We start from the raw sequence: 24,636 nt of genomic DNA, 5'->3' as shown, positions 1-24,636 counted from the left end.
GACTGTGAGAATGAACTTGTCAGGTACTGGCCCTTCAATATTACAAAAAGAACCTTATGAAGTCATTATCACCTATTCATCCACAAAATAGGGTGCTTTAGCATTATCTCAGCTCCTTCTCCAGCAAACTAACACAAAGGAAAACTAAACATGCTTAAACTACAGCACTACAAATATTTCTCTATTGGCTCTCATTTCTACAGGGAGAAATGGACTTAAGTTAGTCATTATGCATTATGGTAGCTATGTTTTATAGTATTGCCTCTTTGAAGGTTCTTGTAATCTGTGGGAAGTAGGAAGAAAACCTATACACATTGATTTTTTTATACATTACTGCATCAACACAGCATTTTTAACCACTAGGAATAATGCACCTTAAGATTCATCTGCCTTGCATTATTAAACTTTCTGGTTAAATTGATATCCTATTAGTTGCAGGACTTAGGCTAGCTAAGAACTTTACACTGATTTTCTCTCGAACCCAAGAGCTGTCCCCCATCTGCAGATGAATCCTGGTCCATGGTGCTTTCCCTCAGTGGTAGGTTTTATTGTGAGTCCAGCTCTCCTCTTGAATAGGTCCCATGTCTCCTGGAGAGCCCCTGCTCCAACACCCCACATCCCACCCACCCAACCCTGTCCTATATTTCCATACCCATTTTTGCACATTCTGGATCTGGATTCTCCTATCTTTAGAAGAGTCATACAAATGGCGTCATCACAGCAGAGGAATGGCGCAGTCCTTGGATAGCAGCATAGGGCCCCTGCTGAAAGTAGTGATGGTACCGGGGCATGTGGAATGAGGGGAATGTCGGGCCACTCCCCTGCATGGAGCTGGCAATGGCCGATGGGGTCAGAGGCATCCCAAGTCGGCTGTATGGTGGCAGAGAGCCCTGTATGGGGTGAGGAATGGGTGTCGCTATGGATGCTGTGCTGGTGCCAAGAGCAGTCAGGGACTGTGGGTGCTGAAATCCAGGAAAACTGGATGAAGATGATACCCAGGAGCTGAGAGATAGATTATCAGATGTTGTAAAAGCTGATCCTGAAAGGAAAAACAACTCATTAGACTGGAAACTTTTAATATGCAAATCAAGAATTACATTGTCTATAAGGGTCGATTTATTTTTTAAAAAAATATAATCTTCAGTTTAGAAAGAGAAACAGGTCAACCATAAGCATATCTGCCTTTCCAGATACCATTTATACCATATATAGAAGAGGGAATTTAAATAGAAAAAGTCTTAGCTCATTAGATGACTTGCATACTCCCCGAAAGTGGCCAGAACACCTGCACCCTACCTAAAGGTAATGACCTGATTCCCTTTAAAGGAGTTCCAAATAGCTGATATCTCTCCTAACATCTCTAGCATCCCCATAAGTAAGGCTGGACAGACAGGCGTCAACAAAGCTACCTGGTTTCCAGAGCTGCTGTGAGACACCACAAGAGTGTTTTTCTTTTTCTTTTCTTTTTTTAACTTCTATAACTCTTTTCTCTCTTTCTGTCTCTCTCTCTCTCTCTTTTTGGGGTGGGGGAGTAGAACGAGAACATTCACTCTGTTGATTATGTTTAAGACAGATAAACAAAATCTAAACACATTTTAATATGCCGACTATACTCAGAAGTTGAAATGTGGAAACAATAACAAGCACTGCCAAAAATAAATAATAAATCCTTAGAAATTACTCTAAAAAGAAATGCATGATACTTATTTGAAGTTTTTCACACAACTCTATTGAGAGATGTAATGAAAGATTTTAATAATTGAAGACATATGTCACATCTTGAATGAAAAATAGAATGTTTTTTAAAAGGCAGTTATTTCCAAATTATTTTATTGGTTTAGTGTAAAGCCAATGAAATGCCAATGGTTTCCCCCCCTTCAACTTGATTCTCAAAATTAACAGGACAAATTATAACAGAATATTAAGATTTTTAAAATTGTAACAAGGATAGATTTTGATAGATTTTCCCTACCAGATATAAAAACATTACCAAGTTATAAAAAATAAATAATGCATTTATGAAAATAGCATAGTCCTGAGCAAAGATTAGAAGCCAGATCAGTAGAAAAGAATAAATTGTCATAAAACAAAGTAAAATATATATGTAATTATATTTATCTAATACTTAGTATATAATAAACACATCATTAAGAACTATCAGGAATGATAGGTTAGCTTCCATAATTTTTTATTAAACATTTGACAAGTTGCAAGAGTCTTTCTTACCTCACAACATCTAGAAGTTTAAACAAGAGTTGACACTGAATTTCCCAATTGTATGATTACTAGTAGCTCATTTGGATTTAGTTATAAGAGATGTCCTGTGTTTTGACTGTTTATGCTATTCCATACAATGGACATAAAAATATGACAGAGACCCTCCCCATACGAACATTCCTGTGCCCAGGCACGTGCCTCTGGTCTCTTTTCTCTGGCCTCCCAGATGCAGAGGGCTCCTATCTCCTTGCAAAAAGAGGAGCGTTTTAGTACTCCCCTACTCTCACCACCAGGGCCACCACCTCTACACAATGCACTTCACTAGGAGAATCTTCTTTTTAAAAGTGTTTTTCATTCTAGTCATTGATCCTAAATATTCCTGATGTAAGTAAAACAAATATATTCCTTGATTTCCAGATTGTAAAACTGAGATTCAGAAAGACTAAGGGACCGCCCCTGAAGTCCAATAGCTCTTTGATGGTAGATCACAGACAAGTAACTCCTGGGCCCTGACTCAGAGGCTCAATGTCCTTTTACTGGAAAACAAACCACAGGAAAACTTCTGGCAGCATAATCAGTTAAGACATAACGGCAAAATAATGATCAGCCTCAGGCTGTCCCTTCCTGAAGAGGCTTCTGAAATACTTTGGGGCAGTCTCCCCCCAGAGGATTAGTGGTCTCCTCACCTTCCTGCCTTTATTCTCCTTTGGGTGCTCTTGCTCCCAGCAGTTGCACAGCAGCCCAGAAGCTGTCTTACCTCGATTCTGTGTTGTCTGAACGTCATCCCCCAGCACATCCTCTTCTCCTCCATAGGTACGGATGGGTGAGCGGGCATAGGAATGCTTTTGAATCAGGCTCTCCACACTTTCCCTAGGTTAGAGAGTGATACGTCCTGAGTAAACTAAAAAGTACTCCGAGAAGGAGAGGAGTATTAAAGATAATTTACTAGTCATTAAAGTCATTTTCTCAACCAAAAGGCAACCACTTCAGGGAAAGACAACGTTCAAAACATACATTTATTTCATTGTAGACTCCTCAGAAACATGATATCAGGCATACAAATACAAGAACCCTAACTGGATAGGACATAGACAATCCCATGAAATCCTACAAAATGAGGGACAAAGGTAAACAAGAAGCTATAAAACCTGACCATAGAAATATGGAATTTAACGATGTGAAAAAAATGATGGAGTACATTTACTATCAGGAGCTGCAATCTTGTGACTGCATCAGCTAATGAACACAAAACAAACTCACCTGATACAAACTGCACTGACTGAACATTTGATGAAATGTTGGCCCCACATTCAGCAATTAGTCATACAAAGACTCACTGTTTACTAATAAGCATAGTAAATACCCAGAGTATATGACAAAATATGAATAGACTCGATAATGGACATTTTGAGATTCTTGTTGCTTTTAGACTGAAAATTTAGAAAACCTGTGAAGGACATATAAATGGCCACTAAGGAATTTAGGCCCCAAAATAAATTGGTGCATTGTCTTTGTAGATGGTTTTTTCTTGAAGCATAGTCTGAAAACTAAAGAGTGCAGTTAACTCTAAAAACAAAAATTTTGGTATTGGCCAGTTTGACCTGCTGCTATTAAGGGGGGAAAATAAAGAGTTTAACCAAAAGTGCAAGTTGGTAACAGGTGAGCTCATATAGTACACATCTCCAAGAAAAGCTGTGGGCTAAAGACCAACATTGAATTAACCACCAAATGACAAAAAAGGGATTTTTAACAATTGTGTTGAATGAAAGACAAACCAAATACCAAATTTCATATTGAGGGATAAGGCAAACAAATAATATGTCATAATAACTTTTCAAAGTATAATACTTGTCAACAGTTCACATAATGTACAGACTTTGTGAAAAAAATACTGATAGTGAATTTGGTGTTTGAGAAAGCTTGTATACTCATACAGATTAAAGCATTTTGTCATGTAGCATGTGAATGAAGACTTAAGGGTATGCCTAAAAGAAAAAGATAATTCTAGCAACTATTCAAGTTATATCTTTGTTCCCAAAAGGTTTTAAAATAGCATACAGTATCATCTCATGTAGTCAAAATGACTGGGATGAGACAGAATCTAGATCCAATAGATTAACATACAGCTGTTTTAAACATGAGGCCATTCCATATTTATTGATATGGAATGATCTCCAAGATACAGTAAATGAAAAAAGTTAAGTAAAGAACAGTGTATAAAGTATGCCACCATTTGTGAATTTAAAATATAAAAGGAATATGTATGTTCATATATGCCTGTATGTGCATATTTCCAGAATGTTCCAGTTTCTAGAAAAAGAAGCTGCGTAGAAGAGGTTGTTTCTGTAGGATGGAACCAGGTACCTGAGAAAATGGAGTGATGATTCCCAGATTTGTCTTGATTCCCAAATTTGTCCCAAATACACTTGGGTCACCTAGGGCTCTTTTAAATATATGTATTTTGAGGTAAAATTAACATATAGTAAGTGGCATATATTTAAAGCATACGATTTGATCAGTTTGGGCTTATGTGACGACCAGTGACACCATCACCACCACAAGTGAGATAACACATGTATCTAACACTTCCAAAAGTTTCTTCATGCCCCTCATGGTCCCTGGTTCCCACCCCAACAAACTTTTCCAAGGAAACCACTTGTATGATTTCTGTTCCTACAGATTAGTTTGCATCTTCTAAAATTTTGTAAAAATGAAATCATACCTTATGTGTACCTTTTTATCTATAAAGGCTTCTTTCATTCAGCATAATTATTTTGAGAGTCATTGTGTTGGACACATATATCAATAGTTCATCCTCTCTTACTCTGAGTAGCGTTCTGTTGTATGGATGTACTATAACTTACCTGTTCACATGTTGATGGACATTTGCCTTGTTTCTAGTTTTTAACTGTTACACATGCAGCTGCCATACATACTCATGTATATTTTTAAATGGGTATATGAGTCCATTCTTTTGGGAAAATGCCTTAAGAACAGAATGACTGGATTGTATGGTAGGTATATGTGTAATTTTTTAAGAAAATGACAAACTATTTTTCAATAAGTTGCACTCCCATCAACAGTATATGAGAGTTCCATTCCTCCACATTCTCACCAACACTTGGTATGGTCAATCTTTTTAATTTCAGCTATTCTAATATATGTATACTAGTATCTCATCATAGTTTTAATTTGCATTTCCCTAATTACTGAAATGTTTCTCATCTTTTTTTGTGCTTATTTGCTTCTATATATCAGCTTTCATAAACTCTTCAAGTATTTTGTTCATTTGAAAATTACTGTTGTTTCCTTTTGAGTTTCAAGATTTTTTCATATATTGTAGACATTATTCCTTATAGGATATATGACAGGCAACTATTTTCTCCCAGGCTGTGCCTTGTCTTTCATCTTTTAATGGTGACTTTTAAACAGCAGAAGTTTTTAATTTTCATAAAGTCCAACTTATTGTTTGTAATTTTATGGATGCTTTTGTAGTACTACTCAAAAATTGTTGTCTAAACCAAGACCACGAAAGTTTCGCTTAATGTTTTAGAAGTTTTTATAGTTTTAGGTTTCACATAATGATCTAAAATTTGTCTTAGCTTTGCATGTAGCATGAGGTATGGATGTGTGTTCATTTTTTTGCTCTTGATATTCAACTATTCCAGCACTATTTTTTGAAAAGACTACCCCATCTCCACTATTTAATTGAATATACCACTATTAATATTGCATCTTTGTCAAAAAAATATTTTCCCTTTTTTGCTTTCTTTTAGGTTATATTTTATGATTTCACTTGATCTCTTTGTTGATTTGTTTGTTAGATATAACTTTCTTTTGATTTTTAGTGGTTGACTTAGTGTTTATAGTAAATACCTTTAACTTATCACAATGCACTTGGCAAGTGATATATCACTTTAAGTATAATGTAAGACTCACAATAATGTTCCTTTTTTTCTCTCTTCTAACCTTTGCACCATTCTTGTCAAACATTTTACTTTTACATAAACCCCCTCACTATATTGTTATCATTATTTTTGTTTAAGCAGTTAATTACATTTTTAAAAGATTTGACTAATATGAAAAAAATTCAATCTACTTATCCTCATAGTTACCATTCCCACTATTTTTCCTTCCTTTGTATAAATCTAGATTGGCATCTGATATATTTTTCCTTCTATCTGAAGGACTTCTTTTAACATATCTGTAGTACAATTTTGTGTGTCTGAAAAAAAAAGTCTTCATTTTACTTTAAAAAAACATTTTTGCTGGGTATAGAATTCTAGGTTAATAGACTCTTTTTTTCTTCCTGTACTTTTAGAAATGTTGCTCCACTGTCTCCTCATTCACTTTGTTTCTGATAGGAGATCTGCTGCCATCCTTATCTTGTGTAATATGTCTTTGACTCCTTAGTTGCTTTCAATATTTTCTCTTCAGCACTGGTTTTGAACAATTTGATTATGATACACCTTGGTGCTATTTCTTCATGCTTTTTGAGCTTGGGTTTGTTGGCCCTCCTTGAATTTTGTGTTTTTAGTTGTCATTAAATTTGGGGAAAAAATTCAACATTATTTCTCGAAACATAATTCTTCCCCTACTTCCCCACCTACCTTTTGGGGGCTCCAATTACACATATATTAGACTGCTTAAAGTTTGCCTACAACTTACTGATATTCTTCATGTTTAAAAATTTCTCTTTGCTCTCTGTATTTCATTTTGGATAGTTTCTATTGCTATGCCTTCAAGTTCTCTAATCATTTCATCTACAATATCTAATCTTCCATTAGTCCCATCCAGTGTAGCCTTCATTTTATACATTGTAGTTTTCATCTTTAGAATTTTGATTTGGATCATTTGGAAATCTTCCATGTCCCTATGTAATTTTTGACTATATGGAATACAGTTATAATAACTGAATGTCCTTGTCTGCTAATTATAATATTTGTGTCCATCCTGGGTTATTTTCAGTTGGCTAATTTATCACCTCATCATGGGTTATATTTTTCTACTTGCTTGCATTTCTGGTAATTTTTAACTGGGTGCCAGTTGTGAATTTTATCTTGTTGGTTGCTGGATATTTGTGTACTTTTATAAATATTATTGAGCTTTGTTCTGGGATATATTTAAATTACTTGGAAATAAATGATCTTTTGGGGTCCTGCTTTCAAGATATATTAGGTAGGACTGGAACACTGTTCAGTCTAGGTCTAATTTTTTTCTCACTACTGAAGCAAAACCTGAGTATTCTATCAGATGCCCTGCAAATCACAAGATTTTCCAGTCCATTTTGTTAGAACAGGTATTATTTTTATCCCTGTGTGAACTGTTTCTTCCAGTCTTTTCAGGTGCCTCCCCCTACCCCATCTCTGGTAGTTTCCTCACATGTATGTGCTAGTCAGGTCTCAGCTGAACACTCAAGAGGGACCCCCTGTAGATCTTTAGAGTTCTCCTCTCCTGTGGTCTATCCTGTGGATTCTCACTATTTGGTCTCATTGAACTCTCAGCTCTGATTGCTCAGCTCAAGGAGTCTGCCAGGCTCTGCCTCTGTTCTCCCTGTGCCAAGTCCTAGATACTCTCTCAGACTATATGCTGGGGTGATTATAGGGCTCATCTCATTTGTTTCCCATCCCTGGAGGATTATTTTCTTTTGTCGCCTTGTGTTCAGTATCATTAAAAAAATTGTTTCATATATTTTATATGTTTCTTAGTTATTTAAAGCAAGAGATTATACTTGGTCCTTGTTGCTTTACCTCTATCTGAAGCAAAGTCCCTCCTGAGGATCTTCTAAAAATTCCAAAACCAAGCCATACCCATAGGCCAGGTAAACCACAATATATGGGGGTAAGACATAGGCTTCAGTAACTGTCAAAGCTCCCTATGTGGTTCTCCTGGGCAGGCAAGTTTAGGAATGGAGGTGTGTGGTGGCTACCTTTCTCATATACACCTCTGCACCGTTTGAACTTTGGGCATATTTATTCAAAATTAATTACAAATTATAAAATACCATGAGAAATGGTAACCTACCAATGAGTAAAAAGAGAAGAACTGCTGGTCTAACATTGATACTTAGGGAACTTATAATGAATTGATAAAAACGTGTCATTATCATGCTAATTTTTATATCAGTGTAGTAAAATGCATTGGAAGCAATGTGGTCAGTTGGAAATATCATTGGCTTTAAAGTCATTCACTGAATGGCTGAATGGATAGATGAGTATGTGGACCACATAAAACCATTTTCACATTCTAGTTTTCATCTGTAAATTGGGAAGTCATTCATTCATCAAGAAGAAAAAAACCTATTCTGCACCTTTTATGAACAAGGCAGTATTCTAGGAATTGTGGAAACAATAGCAAACAAAACATAAAAATCCCTACCTAATAAAAGAAGAGGCTAGAGCGGGGAGGGAGAGAGGGAAAGAGAGAGAGAGAGAATGAGAATGAGAGAGACAATGAGAAAAATATGTAGCATATTAGATGATGGTGATAGTGCTATGGAAAAATAAAAATAAAGCAGCGGATGGTGATAAGAACTATAACTATGAGGATTAAACAAGATAAGGCATTTGAACTGCTCAAAACAGTGTCTGGCATATAGGAGGCACTCAGTAAATATAAGTGTCCTATGAAAGTATATCTAAAGCAGGTAAAAAAATTATTCTCTTAGATTACACTTTTCTCCAATTTATTTTACCCATTTGAATAATCCTAATTCAGAATAGTGTGATCCAAACAGGGGGATTTTTCTCAGTGATTGACTGTTAAAGTCAGCAGAAAACCTGACTGGGATGTTATCTGCAGTTCTGTTATAAAATTATATCTACCATAAAAGATAAAATGTTAAATGTTAGTGAGTCCTTCTCACCTGTTTAAAAGTATAACCTATTTTTAAAAATCCCTTGAACAAACTTGTTGAATCCCTTGAGTTGGACTTGTTGAAATGGAAATACTTTATCACTTGCTAAGAGGTACAAGTAAATATATTAAATACAAAAGTTAATGGAAAGGATAATTTGTTATGACATGGGTCCTAATTAATCTATTTGCCAACTGCCATGTATTTTAATCTTTATATGCCCACACTCTGGTAATGTTGAACCCCTGCAGTCTTAACAGCTGAGTCACTTACTCAAGGACTTAATTCACTACAATATTAGAAAGTACCGTCTGTTTTGGATAAGTTGGGTCATTAAGAAAAAAGTCAATTGAGATGAGCAACCCTTAATAAAATGACGAGTATAACATACATTTAAGCTGATACCCTTTTAGTCTGAGCCATGTGTCATAACTGTTAATATTTAAAATAAACTTAGAAAAGAATTGGCTGGTTATTTTCACATGAGGAAAGAATTTGCTTCAAATATCCTAGAAATATTTTCACTTTGATAAAGGAATGAGTGGGCTGAAGTTATGGGTGGTTTATTTCTAAGGTATATTCCTCTGCCCATCCTAGGCACATAAACTACTCAATCCAGGCATTTAAGTTCAAAAGCAGAGTGCAGTATCTGCCTCCCTAAAAATATCCTTATATAAAATTATTTAAACATTTTTCACATACACACAAGAAAAATCATTGTTTAAAAAACACAATAAATCACTGCCTTGTGAAATATTTTGCTTTTCTATAAAAAGTACATTATATTCATTTTGTCCTTGGAAGATCACTGCCATCATTACTTATTCTCGTCTCTAAGAGGGAGAAAAAAGGGATTTTATTGAAGTCATTTACTTGTGTCAGGCCTGGAAGTGAACTGAAAGCAATGGCAGTTCTTATATAAAGGATGGCATAATTAAGTTATTGCCTTTTAAGTGATTGAAAACAGTGGTGCAAATCAGGGCCATCGCTTCAAAGATGTTACAAAGAGTAGACAGCTCATGTTGTTTACTTTATGCCTAATCCCTGTTTCCAGCAGAATGAAAAGTGCAAAGAATTTGTTTAGCCTGGAAGCTTATTGTGAGGATTTCTAAAATACTGTGCCCTGAAAAATAAGAGATGACTCACCAAATGAGTTAAGTGACTTAAGTATTACAAACTAGGACAGTGTCTTGTAATGCTCAGTTTTGTTATATCCTAAAGCAAGAGATAGTAGTTTTAGTAGAGTTACTTTAGATTTTAATAGATAAATAAAATGAGTACCATTTCTAGACAGAGTACATCATTACTTTGGTATCTATAAGAGATCTCTTCTGACTGTTATGTAACCATCATTTCCGAGACTAATATACGTGTGAGAGAAATAGTCATGGCCAGAATATGGGCAAGATAGAGGGTAGCTTCAATGATTATGTTACTTCTGCCAAAATATTCAGAACTACTGAAAGTCATTTGAGGAATTTATTCAAACTCTGGATAAGCAAAACAACCTGCTCTATAAGTACTGAACTGAGTTCCCTTCCTCTGTCTCTGAAACTAGAGTGCAAATTTCTCAGTGCTCAAAAAAGTAAAGCTTTCTCTTTTGCTTCACATTCTCCTTTGCATCATTACTATACCTAATATATTCCTCTTTTAATGCACTTAACTGGGTGGATGGCAGTTATGTGTTTGCATGACTGTCTCTACCACCATACTGTTGGCCTCTGAACAAGGGAGAGAAGAATGCTTTATCTAGGCAGTGGTTCTCAAATGTTAGTCTGTTATGGAGTGAGTGTTTGTGTCCCCCAAAATTCATATGTTGAAATCTTAACTGGCAGTGTGATGGTTTTAGGATGTGGGACCTTTGTAGACAGTTAGGTCTTGAGGGTGGGGCCCTCATGAATGTAATTAGTACCCTTGGAAGAAGAAACAAGAGAGCCTGCTTTAGCTTTCTGCTCTTTGGCCATGTGAGGACACAGCGGGAAGATAGCTTTCTGTTTACCAGGAAGCAGGTCTTCACTAAAAACTGAATCTGCAGGCACCTTGATCTTGAGATTCCCAGCTTCCTGAACTGTGAGAAGTAAACATCTGTTGTTTAAGCCACTCATAGTCTATGGCATTTTTGTTATAGCAGCCCAAACAGACTAAGACAGTGTGTATCAAAATTATCTGGAGGGCTGGTCAAAACACTTTGATTCAGTAAGTCTGAAGTACGGCCTGGGAATATGATTTCCAGTGTTTTTCCATGTGATGTTTATGCTGCTGACATGGAGGCCACACTTGGAGAACCACTGTCATAATGTAATGGTTACAGCGTGTTTGCTGGAAGCTCCTTAGCTCGAATCCTAGCCCTGCCACTTGCCAGTTGTGTGCTTGTGGGCAAATCAGTTCAATTCTCCATGCCTCAGTTTTCTCTTCTGCAAAATGAGGTTATTAATATGACCTAGACCTTAGGTTTATTATTAGGATTTGGTGAGTTAATACACATAGAGAGTTTATATTGGTACGTGGCATTTAATATATTAGTCTTACTCAATTTATTGAGTCAAGACTTCCAGTCACTGTAACTTGCCATGTTTCATTTAAACCGTCCTATAATACACATGTCAGAGAGAAAATTAAATAAAAATTGTTATTTAAATTTACATTTTTTCTCTCTTTCTAAATATAGACCTAGGAAAAAACCTGTGTTTAGGGAGAAAATGTCAACTCCATTAAAATCAAATCTAATTTATAGGAAACAAAATATTTAAAGTTGTCCTTGCTCATCAGTTTGCTCATGTATACATCATGTCTTACTGCGCCTTTGTAAGTAACTCCTTGTCACAATATTTTTCTAAATATTTATGCAGATAATATTATGAATTACTGAAAGACAACATATCAATATTTGTAGCTTCCACAAAGTACTTAATAAATGAAAACTTTAGATAATATAATTGCAGATGAATTATAAATCATTAATTTTAACTTGAGAACAAAAATATATTATGCAATCCATTTTGGAAAAACAAAATAACTAATCTTTTTGAAAGCTTTTAGATTTTAGTTTATTTTTATTTATTTGACTTAATCCTCCTAATTTTTCTTTTCAATAGTAATATACATTTCAGGTTTTATATTGCTATTAGCAACTTAAGTAAACTGTACCACTGGGGGGAAAAAACTATTGTGTTTAGTTTCTTAAGTCTAACCATTGTGACTAGAGCAAAGGTCTCATGCAAAGTACGCATCATTCAGCCTCTGAATAAACTTTAGTAAATTGTGAGGCAGGGAACAAATATTCTTCATACACAGATAGAAACAAGAACACAAGCAAGAAAAAAAGGAGGACAAATTACAACTATAAGTCAGTTGTGAGTAACTGCTACTCAACTCACTGGTTTGTTTGACATTGTTTTGTAATATAAATGTTTCCTCTTAGAAGCAGTGGATAAATGAATAACATTTTAAATGCAGGAACACAGCTTCCTAGTGAAAAGAATTTTGTGATGACTACTTCTATAATTTGAAAAAAATAGTTCTGTTAAAAATCACCCCTTTTTGTGGTTGTTGTTAACAGATTATTTTATTAAATCAATAGATTTTATTTAAAAACAGACTTTAATTTGGTTACCAAAAAATTTACTTTCATTTTATTCCCTTATACTAACTCTGTCTTCATTGGAGAAGATAAAAAAGATGTTTCTTTAATAAGAAGCTGTGCTGTCAGATTCCTTCTCTGTATCTGGGCTTTACTTTCTCCTGTAAGATGAGGGTTTGGTAGGGAAATGGTAGGCTGGAATTAGATGGTTTCTAAGACTCATTATGGCTCTAACAATTTATGAATTTATAAATACACAAACAAAATTAAAAATTAAAAATAGCTATTTTGAAGAAGTCCAGTACTAGTTGCAAAGAACCCTGAGTTCTAACCCCAGATCTACTAATTGTGTGATCTAGGCAAATCATTCCCTAGACCCTGGTTGCCTCGTTGGTATAATGACAGATACAAACTGGATGGCTCCCCAAATCATTCCAGCCTCAAAATAAATAAAGCAGAGACTATCATTACTAGCTTTTGCCATTTGCTTTCCATAGTATTTTTACTTTCAAGTAGCCTGCCTCTCATCTGGTGGCTACCCTTAACTTCCAGGTGTTTTTTGGTTTGTTTTTTTAGCAAACCTTATTGAAATTATGTTTCACTTTTACTTTATTACAGATACTGCGTAATCTACTTTGTAAGAATCTCCATAACAAATATAGTTGTATTTATGAAAGATTAAGGGAATTAGCAAACTAAGTTATGAGCCATAGCCATTTCACTATGCACCTGTATTCTCAGCCAATACAAGCCCCCGTGTGTGTGTGTGTGTATATATATATATATATATATATATATATGTGTGTGTGTGTGTGTGTGTGTGTGTGTGTATATTATACACACATATATATGTATAGGTATACATATATGTATATATATTTCTCATATATATATATATATATATATATATATATATATCTCCTTTGCATAAATCTTTTTTTTTCCTTAAGATAGACTAAAAGATTGTTATGAGAACTTAAGTTGTTGGTTATTTGGGTAACAACTACTAGGATGAACTAATTAGTTCATGATGTTTGACTTCTTAAGGAGCCCTGAATGTCATAATATTCTTTTTCCCAAAGCTAGTCAGATTGCTTAGAAGAAAGCCCAGATAGTAAGGGAAGGTGAAGATGAAGAAGAGAGATGAACTAAGTACACAAAAGTATACTGCAGAAAGTCTCATTCTGTACCAAACCTAGATAAAAAAGTGACTAATATGTCCAAGATGCAAAGGTAGAGGATTTTTTAAAGAGATGCCTCTACTGTAGGACATCTACAGAGAGTACTAAGTGTGACATTCATTCAGTTGTAGCATTGAGTCTATCAAAATAGTGCAAGTGCCAGCTGTCTGGATGGGACTGTTGAGGTAGTGAAGGGAAACCCACGTAGTCCTCATATTTCATTTCACCATGAACTTACTCCTTTCTGCTCCTAAGGTTATCAGCAGAGCTTTTGACAATTCAAAAATTATTCCACTGACAAGCTCACTAGAATTTAGTGCAGGGAGAGTCTTGGACTCCAAGGACTCCTCATTATAAGGAAGCATGAGGTACAAGAGGAGCAAATGAGTAATGTTTCAAAGGACTGATGCCACTTTGTTTCTGTCCCTTCATATCATCTATAAGTGAAAGAAACAAGAAGGCAACACATCCAGATAATCCTCCTCTGGGAACTGGGGATCCCCTTCTGCCCTTTGATCAGGGACAATAAGAACAAAGGAGAAAGAAGGAGATCTTTTGATCATTCCAAAGAAAAGACTAAGTCACTTACATGGGAAAGAATATTAGATTGTCATGAGAGTTTGACAGCTAGACTTTATTCCAGGAGACAGTAAAATAACCACATATTTAAGATATGGCAGGAAAGAAAATGTAAGGCAGGGACTGTATATCAAGGCCATAAACTGTCATGTTCATGCAAAAGATGAGGAATATCGGTCCCACTAGCCTTTCTTGAGGAACCAGGTAGAGAATGAGCTTCAGACAACCAAAACACTGGAGAGACACTGATACAAGAAGCATCAGTGGGCATTAAAAATATATTTATTTGTAGAACTAAGACTAAACTATAGTTATAAGAAGAAAATACAGTATGTAATGACTATGTAACCTGGCACGGCAGATGAGATACAATTCTCAAAAATGGAGGGAGAATGGAGAAAGATGATAAGTAGAATAAAGTTGCTGATAATCTATGTTTATTAACTGGGATTAAAGGGATATTACTTCAAATGCTGAAAAAAGAAGTAGGGGGAGGAAAAAAAAGTTACTAGTTAAATATTGTTCAGAGTAGGGGACCTAAATATTAGAAAGAGGGGAAGTAGGAGTTTTTAACAGATATTAGCATAAAGGAAAACAGAGCAAGAATATGAATTCTTGCTAGTTACAAAAAAAAAGATACAAAGAAAAAGGTTGCTAATAAAATAGACTACACAGTAAACAATTAGTTATATAAAATACCTGTATATCTATTTAAGTAAAACAATATGACACAACTGAACCCAAATGCATTAATAGATACATTACATATATATTATGTACTTATGTAGTACAGATGTACATATATGTAATATAACGTTAACATACATTGTTATGCAAAAAAACAAGGTGAAAATGTATAGAGTATGTTAAAATTTTAGAAAAAGAGAAAGAAGAAAATATAAGCAGATACATGTCTATATAAAAACAGATAATGGGAGAACAATGTTTTTTTTTAATGGTAACTTAGAGGAAAGAAATAGGGTAGAGGATCACTATAGAATTTTGACACCTCTGAATAGGCTGTGTTCTATAGATTTGTCTTGAAACCATGTAAATTATTTATTAAATAGTCATATAAGAAAATTATACTTTTTTAAAATTCCAAAAAATAAAAAATACAAATAAAACAAAGAAACCTAAATGTATATCACTGGGTTAATGGTATGACTACAAAAAATTTAAAAATTTAAAAAAACACTCTAGTAGAATCTACACTAGGGACAAAAAGAATCACAAAAAGATTTTAAACTATTTTTAGTTGTCACATTGTTGGAGGTATATTGATATGCATATTCTGAGATTGCTGTGCTTTTGTATACTGTGAGATAAAGCAAATGAGCAATGACAAGATATTCTATCAATTATGGTTTTATTGAGAACTAGAGGCTCAGTATGAGGGAAAAGAGATACAGGCGTAAGGCAAGAGAGCCCATGTGAAAACCTTATCGTCCTGAATTGAAATGGAGAGTGTGAGTATGAGCTCACGTAGGATTTTATCTTTAAAGTGCACATGGGTGTGCACAAACATACCCTTCAAACTGAGAACAAGACAACCTCTTGAGAGGGGGCTTCTGTGAAGATTCTGAGAGGCTCACATTTGACTTATTTAAAGTTTAAGACTGGATTCTTATACACTTTAAGTATCATATTATTTTCCTATTTTAAAGTGCAAATTTGGGAAATATTTTTAAAAGTATTTTCTAATCCTTTAATAATAAACTGGATTATGTTTTTGGGGTCTTTCCAACACCTACTCTCCCAAGTCCCTTTTATATTGTTCCCTAAAGGACTTGAAAGTTTCTAATACTCTGAAAGAGAAAAATAAATCACAACCTGTTTTTCAACCGTTCATAATAGTTGAGGTACAAGATTAGAAAATGGCTAAAAATAACATAGATAATTGAAATCTACAAAATATTAAAAAGTATGCATCTCCAAGTTGTTACTTTGTCATCCTACTCTGTCATCTTTCCTCTGGCTTTTGAACTACAGGTGGTAAAATGATGCTAGGGTCATGTCTCAAACCACCACTGTAAACATAAGAAGGATAAGGTGTTGGCAGAGATCAGATCTCTCCAGCTTTGTCAATTAGCATCACCGTGTGGGCCTCAAAATGAAATTCTGAGTTTCTTCATTTTAAATAACATCCTAAGGAGATGAAGTTTTAGGTAGGAATTTTCCTTGCTGCCAGTATTGCCACAGCCCCTTAAAGCTCTAAGCCTGGGATCAGCAAACTTTCTCTATAAAGGCCAGTTAGGAAATATTTTAGGCCCTGTAGGCCTTAGGATCTCTGTCAGGTATACTCAGCTTTGTCATCATAGCATGCAGGCAGCCACACACAGTACATAAACTGAAAAACATGACTGTCCTCCAATAAAACTTTAGAGACAATACATTTTAATTTTATATTATTTTTGCATATCACAAAATGTTATTTTTATAATTTTTCAACCACTATAAAATGTGGTTAGCTTGTGGGCTGTACCAAACAGGTAACAGGCAGTAGTTTGCCAACCCCTGCTCTAAGCTATTTATCTGACTACAGATGGGCCCGTTTCACCCTGCACTGCTCTTCATGAAAAATTTACTGTATCAGAAGCTCTACAAGCCAGCTTAGAGCTATGTTAGAACCAAATACTACTTTATTTCTAACACCAGAAGTCATTATGAAATACCTGGGACTTATCCATAAATTGTGAACCTCTTTAGCAAATCTGCCAAAATGCTTGCTACTCCAAGGCTTAATGTAGATAAAACTAAAAATTTCCAGAATACCAGATTTGTAACTTTCTTTCCTGAAGTTTCCTTCTTCATCTAACTAAAGTAATAGTCTTTGAGCTCTGAGCAAGGCCTGATTCCCACTGGACTTGTTTTCATGTGTTTGAAAGTTTTATTTAATGCCAGGGAGCTTTAAACATATTTTATAGAGGCTAAGTATGAATTCTGAACAAATAAGGTGAGATAAGCCTGTGTGTTTAATTCTCTGCCCCACTGACATGACTGAGAAAACAAGGGGAACTTAGGAAATTAGCGAAGTGCCAAGCGCATACTTCAACATTTTAGCCACTAACAGGAAATGAGTGAGGGAAGCATCAACCAGCGTGTAGTTTATCGCTGTACAGGGAGGAAAGCTACCTGGGGAGGGAATAAATGAAAAGAACTCTGTCATAACTTCAGCTAAACTCCATCTCTGAGCAGCAAACATTAATGATAAAGGCAGATCTTTCAACATTTGATGGGAGCAGATTCTCACACTGTTGGAGGCTGTGAGGAAGGAATCCCATAGCAGCATGTGCTGGGCTAGCACACTGTATTTTAGGTACACTGAAGTGTGTGGGGCCAATGACCACGACGGACTCTGAAGGAGGGCCATGAGGTTGCATTGCTGTGTGTGGAGAGGGAACAGCTGATTTCTAGCTGCTGAGGCAGACGGGGTAATTTAATCAATGCAGAGTTAAAAGTCCCTCTTCCAAGGCTATCTCCACCTACCTACAACAACATCCTAACCCAAACAGAACAATTATATTTGACATTGGCACAATTACAATAAATTTAAATTATCACCCTTTCTTCAGTCTGTACCTGAAAGATTAAACAAAAATCCACATGGTTTTATTCAAAATTAATCTCAGCTCCTAACTCTAAACAAACACATCCCATTCTATACATGAACTAGAGAAAGAGAACTGGACATTAAAAAATATTCAGCAATTCAGAAGAAGAAAACTAATTTTAAAAAACAGAGTAAGTGATCGATTTTGAAATTGACTTATTCCAAGAAACAGGAAGAAATATTTTAAGTCTCTAATTTGTAGTTTCAAATTTTCAAAATGAGATTTAAGACCTTGTATTAATAAAGCAGGGACTAGCAGCCATGAAAAGGAAACAATCTTGAAATGTAGAATTATACCTGGGGATGACAAAACAATAATCACCACACTTTAAAAGAACTCAATAAGGAGAGCAAACAGAATACTGGATGCTGCAGAAAACAGAATCAGCAAATTAGAAGATTCATATGAGAAGTTCTCCCAATATCAGAGTAAAATGTTAAAGAGATGAAAATTATTAAACAGTAGATAAGAGAAATAGGGAATAGATTCAGGAGATGTAAAAAAAAATATATATATATATAATAGGAATTTTGGACAATCTGAATAGAGCAGACCAATTAGAAGCAAAAAGAACAAGGAAAAGGAGGGAAAAAAGAACAGGAAGAAAAATTTCCTGAGATGAATACGATTTGAGTTTTCAATTTGAAGTTATCAATTATATTGTAAATATGAATTTTAAAAATTTACAACTGAAGAAATACTAGAACAGTATTCTGAATTTCAAAGAAAATTTTCTGAAAGCATTTTATCAGGCAGGAAAAAAAGGTAAGTTTCCAACAAAGTAAAGACAGTGAGTTTGGCATCAGCTTTTACTCCACAATATTTAAATGCTAGATGACAAAAGAAGGTTGAAAGGGTTCTGAGGAGAAAGACTATGACCCTGGTCAAGTTTATATATAATGGCAACAGATCCTCTCAGATATACAAGAACTGATATAGAAGATGACCCACATATTCTTCCTCAGCCAGTTATTCAACAACTGAGAATAAAATCAGAATACAGTTCCAGTATTTAGAGTATAATAGAAGAAATGAGCATTAAAGAATGAAATGAGTGTGATTAGAATTAAGTTTTAATGATTGTGGTTAATGTATTATGATCCTTACATTAACATTAAGAAGAATAATTGAAAAAGAAGATAAAGAAGGTTCATGAATAAAAATCTGGATTTGAAATCCCAAATGTATGGATTGAAGGAAGGGCAGTACAAGGAAGAATCATATACTAAGTATCTCCTATTTTACAAAAAAAGAATTTCTATGTGTAATTTCATTCCTGACAATAACAGAGAAATATCAATTTACAATTATGTCTTTCAGAACTTAAAAGCATAATTATATTAAAAAGAAATATAATGAACATTAGAGAAAGGACTTTGGTTTCAAACAGACTAACCTGGGTGTGAAGTTCAGCTGTCACAAATCAAGTGAATTTGCATAAAATATTAATCTCTTTAAGCTTCAGCTATATTACATCTACAAAATAGGGATGATAATCATTCTTTATCATAGAAGTATTTTGAAGAATAGCTGAAATAAAATGTGTAAACTGTATGTCACTGCCTGACACATGGTAACTGTGGAATGTTAACCATAATAAAAGGGGGTACTTGATAAGTATAACAAAAGATAAGAAGAGAAAATAAAAGGTAAAACAAATAGCTGAACTAAATGGAAAGCAGAAACAGTTAAAAAGAAACAATACCAAACATATCAGTTGTTGTAATACTTGGAGATGGATTCAATTTTTCTATTAAAACAAAAGACCTTTCTATTAAAAGACCTTCAGACAAATTTTTAAAAATACATATATTCTGCATGCTATTTTTAAAAAGACACGTCATTATTTACTCAACAAATAGGTGAATGTTTACTGTGTACCAGGCACTAGTTTCTGGGGATATAGTAGGAAACAAAAGACAAAGCCTTGGACCAGTAAGATATTGGGGGCCGCATGTTCCAGGCAGAGGGTAAGTGAGTACAGAGGCCCTAATGCTGAGATGGGCCTGGGCATGTTCAAAGAAAAGTGAGCAAGACAACGGTTGAGTTCAGGAAGATAACTGGGAGGGCTGGGATCAGATTATATAGGATCTTACAGGCGTTGTCTGGACTTTGGATTTTACTGTGAATGGGAAGGTGAGTCACTGGAGATCTCTGAGCAAGATGGATGTGGTCTGACTTCTTTCTTTGACAAGATCATTCTGATTGGTGAACTGAAAATGGACTTAACATCAGTAAGAGTGGAGGTAAAAAGATCAATTAGAAAATTAATGTAATAATCTAGGAAAGAGATGATAGTAGTAGCAGTGGAGATGGTAAGAAGTAGTTGGACTCCTGTGGATATAGTTTGAAGAATTAGTTGACTGGAGAAGGGAAGTGAGAGAGAAAGAGGAGCCAAGGGTGACTCCCAGGCTTTTGGCTGGAGCAGTGGGAAGGATGTAGTTGAAAAGGGAATTAAGCAGAACAGGTGTATAAAAGTGTGGTTGAACATCCTGTTGTGGATGTGTTAAACTTGAGGTACCCCTAGTGGAGAGGGAAAAGTAAAAGAAATAGCCAGCCAGGTCTTTGGCTCTAGAGAAGCCAGAACCAGAGACATAAATTGGATAGTACTCAGCACTTAATGGCATTTAAATGCATAAAACTGGGTTATATTACTGAGGGAGGAGATATGGACTGAGAGAAGGTCCAAGGACTAAGGCCTGGAGCACATAACTGTTTATAGATGGAGGACAAGAGAAAGAACCAACAAGGGGATGGAGAAGGAATGACCAATGGAGTAGAATAAAAACCAGATATTGTGAGAGGTCTTGGAAGCCAAGAGGAAAGAGAGAGAGAATAAACAATAGTGTCAAACCCTGCTGATAGGAGAAGGAAGATAGTACTGAGAATTGACTACTGGGCTTAGCAATAGGGAGGTCACTGGTGGAGCAGTAGGGGAGAAGGTCTAAAAGGCAGGGTAGAAGATTCAAAGAGAAGAGAGGAACTGAGAAGAGAACACACACAAATCCTTTGAAGGCACTTTACTATAAGAAGGAGTAGAAAACTGGGAGAATCAGTAACTCAGGAGACACATGGCATCACGAGAAAGATGTTCTTTACTTAATGAAAGAAATGTCAGGATATTTATTTGATAATGCAAGAGTAAGCAGAGTCTGTTGGCTGTAGTGACAAAGATTGTTACAAATTAAGAGGCAGATAAAAAAAGCAAAAACTATTAAGGTATAGTTATATAAGATTAAACAGTAGAACTCAAGTCAGGCATTAAACGGGACAGAAGTAAATGTAAATACTTGACTGATAAACTACAGAACAAACTAAGGAAGTAGTTAAAGTATTCCTCAAAAGAGTACTGCATCCAGATGAATTTGTGTACAAGATTATAAATTATCACTCCTTTACTGTTTAAACTGATCAAATAATTAAAAAGAAGGGAAAAAAATGTCAGTTCATTCAAACAAACTAGCAGAAACCTGATACCAAGAACTGACAGAGAAGGAAAGAAGAAACAAAGGAAGTCTCTGTTATGAAGACTGATACAAAAAGTCTTAAGTAAAATCCTGGTAAGTCAGATCCAGCAATGTATTACAAGAACAAGAGATAAAATCCAGATAGGATGTAATCCAGGAATACAAGGAAGGCACAACATAGACAGTATGACTAGAGTTAATCATATTGTTATTTAAAAGTAGAAAAATAATTAAAATTGTCTTAGTGGGTGTTAAAAGAGCATTTAACATAAAGTCAATTAATATTCAGAACAAAAAGATTCTTAATTTAGGCATGAAGGGTATTCCTCAGTATGATAAAGAATATCAATCTGAAACCAACAGCCAACAGAAACAATATATAATGATAAAGCACTAGAGGCATTACTACATAAGTCAAGAACAAAAGAAAAATGCTAACTATTATCATTAACTTTTTAATGGAGTCCTGAAAATTTTAGTCAGTGTAATAAAACAAGAAAACGACATTGTTAAAAGCATAGATGCGAGAAGGAAAAAGATAAAATTATCATTTTGCAAATGATATAGCAATCTAAGTGGAAAACTCAAGACTAAAAGGAAAAATTTTTAAAGCTGATTTTTTTAAGTTCAGTAAAATGGCAGAATGCCAAAGACATACAAGAATCAATAGCCTTTTACAGACTAAACTAGACAGAGTTCTAATTAAAAATTCTGTTTTCAAAAACCCTCTCCCCACAAAAAAACCCTCTAGTACAGGCTAGGTAAACGAAATGTAATGTGAGCCACATATGTAATTTTAAATCGTCCAGTTGCCACATTTAAAAAAAGCTGGTGAAATTAATTTTAATATTTTATTTAACCCTTTAGTGTCCAGAAGATTATTTCAACATGTAATCAATATTTTAAAACTATTATTGAGATATTTTCAGTCTTTTTTCATATTAAACACTCAAAATCACTGTTTGTTTTTTGTTTTTGTTTTTGTCTTTGTTTTGGTACTTACAGTACATCTCAATGTGGAATAGCCACATTTCAAATCCTCACTAGCCATCTGTGTCCAGTGGCTATTGAACTGGACAATGTAGCTCTAGTAAATCTAGCTATGTGCCTAAGAAAATATGTGCAGGACTTAAATATTTAAAAATACCAAAACTTCTAAAGAATATAAGAAGAGGTTTCAGCAAAAAGATAAACATATGAAAAAAAAGGTAAACATATGACATATTCCTAGAAGGAAGTCTCAATACTTATAGATATTAATTTTCTCCCCCAAATTATTATATAAATTTAATACAAGTCCAATCAGAATTCTAATGACAAAATGATTCCAAAGACTGTAAACATATATATGTCAAAGAATGGCAAGAAAATTTGAAAATGACATGTAAAAATGTTTGGAATTTGTCATATCAGAAATCTAACTATCATCACATATGTATGTATTGTATCAGTTTACAAAAATTATAACGGTACAATATTGGCAGATTGATAACAAGTCTGTAAAAACTATTATAGGTAATAGTTTATCATATACTATTAGTTTAGTATATGATAAAGAGGTAATTATAAATAAGTAGGAAAGGAATATATTAATAAATACATGGTGCTAGGGCCACTTATAAAAAATATACAATGATGTGTCTATTTTATATCTTATACAAAACCAATACTGCATAAGTTAAATATTTAAACAAAAACCTAGAAACCTAGAAAGCAGTAAAGTGATAAAAAATCTGTAGTCTAATATTTACATATTTATGTAACTTTAGGGAATATCTTTTTAAGATCAAAATCATAAAGAGAACAAATAGATTTGGTGATGAAATATTCTGTTTATCAAAAATACAAGTAAAAAGCTAATTTCAAACTGGTAAAATGATTCCAACATATATGAACAATTAAAAATATTAATACATAAGTAGCTTTTATAGGTCAGTAAGAGAGAAGATAAATAATCCAAAAGAAAAAAAAAATGGGCTAAGGACATAAACAGGTCAAAAAGAAAAACAGCTCATACAAAAAGAAAAATATGAATTTTCACCTATCAAATTGGCAAAGATGAAAAGATGATCATCCTGTTTGCCAATGGTGCAAAGCATTGGACACTTTTGACCATGACATGGACAACCTTTCTTGAAGGAAACTTGGCAATGTGTATGAAGAGCCTTTAAAACACGTATATATTTCCATTAAATGCAGTACCTAAACACAAAGTTGAATAGACATTACCAGGGGCTGGGGAGGGGAGGAGTGGAGAGTTGTTGTTTAATGGGTACAGATTTTCTGTTTGGAATGAAGGAAACAACCTGGAAATGGATATGGTGATGGTTGCATAACATTGTGAATGTACTTAATGCCACCGAATGAATACACTTAAAAATGGTCAAAATGTGTATTTTACCACAATTTTTAAAAACCCCATCACATGATTATAAACATTTATTAAACCATTTTACCACTGTTGAACGTTTAGGTTTTCCCCAATTTTTAATAATTAAAAATAACATTATGGTTAAAATAATGTATACCCTTTTACCTAGCATTTTTGTTAGTATGTATCTATGGTAATAGTAAGTAATACATGTAAAGATACACATTTTTCCTCCTGGCACTGTTTGTAATAACAAAAGGTGGGAAACTAAATAATTAATATGTAAGATTGGACAAGTAAATTATTGTACACAATGGAAAATTAGGCAGCCATTAGAAAGTTATACTACAGACATACTGATATTAACAGGAAAATGACTAAAAATAGTATGTGTGGTAATCTTTAAAGGAAATAAATGTTTGTATGTGCATAGGAAGGTATCTGGAAGAATATATAGTAAGTTTTTGCCAGTGGTTATCACTGAGTGAATGGGATTTTGTTACTTTTCTTATGCTCTTTTTCTTTCTTTTCAGTATTTTTCTGCAGTGAGCATGAACTCTATTTGTAAAAAATAAAACAAACAAAACAGCCTAACAGAAGAAACTTAATTTTCAACATTTAAAAACCCTCCTAGTCATTTTTCCTTTCTCAGAGGTAACACTGTGACTTCGCTTACTATACAAAGTGCCCCTCCCCCAACCAAGTAAAAAAAGAAAAAGAAAATGCCAACTGACAGACTGTCTGTAGGTTATTTATTATATGGCACCAGCA

At 34.4% G+C, this 24,636-nt stretch overlaps 1 protein-coding gene across 1 annotated transcript in view; it reads right to left on the bottom strand.

Annotated features, from left to right (window-relative positions):
- Positions 1 to 499: 499 nt before the first annotated feature.
- TBX20 (T-box transcription factor 20) overlaps positions 500 to 24,636 on the bottom strand; it is a 48,076-nt gene continuing 23,939 nt past the window's right edge. Inside the window, exons 7-8 of the mRNA XM_006201887.4 lie at positions 2,975 to 3,087; positions 500 to 1,039 (exon numbers count right to left, since the gene is read on the bottom strand). Of these exons, the coding sequence (XP_006201949.1) occupies positions 699 to 1,039; positions 2,975 to 3,087 (454 nt within the window). The 3' untranslated portion in view covers positions 500 to 698. The remainder of the gene's footprint in view (positions 1,040 to 2,974; positions 3,088 to 24,636) is intronic.

This window comes from Vicugna pacos, chromosome 7 (genome assembly GCF_048564905.1).
Source record: "Vicugna pacos chromosome 7, VicPac4, whole genome shotgun sequence".
NCBI lineage: Eukaryota > Metazoa > Chordata > Mammalia > Artiodactyla > Camelidae > Vicugna > Vicugna pacos.
The sequence above is the reverse complement of the archived record's forward strand: the minus strand, read 5'-3'. Positions and strand labels throughout refer to the sequence as shown.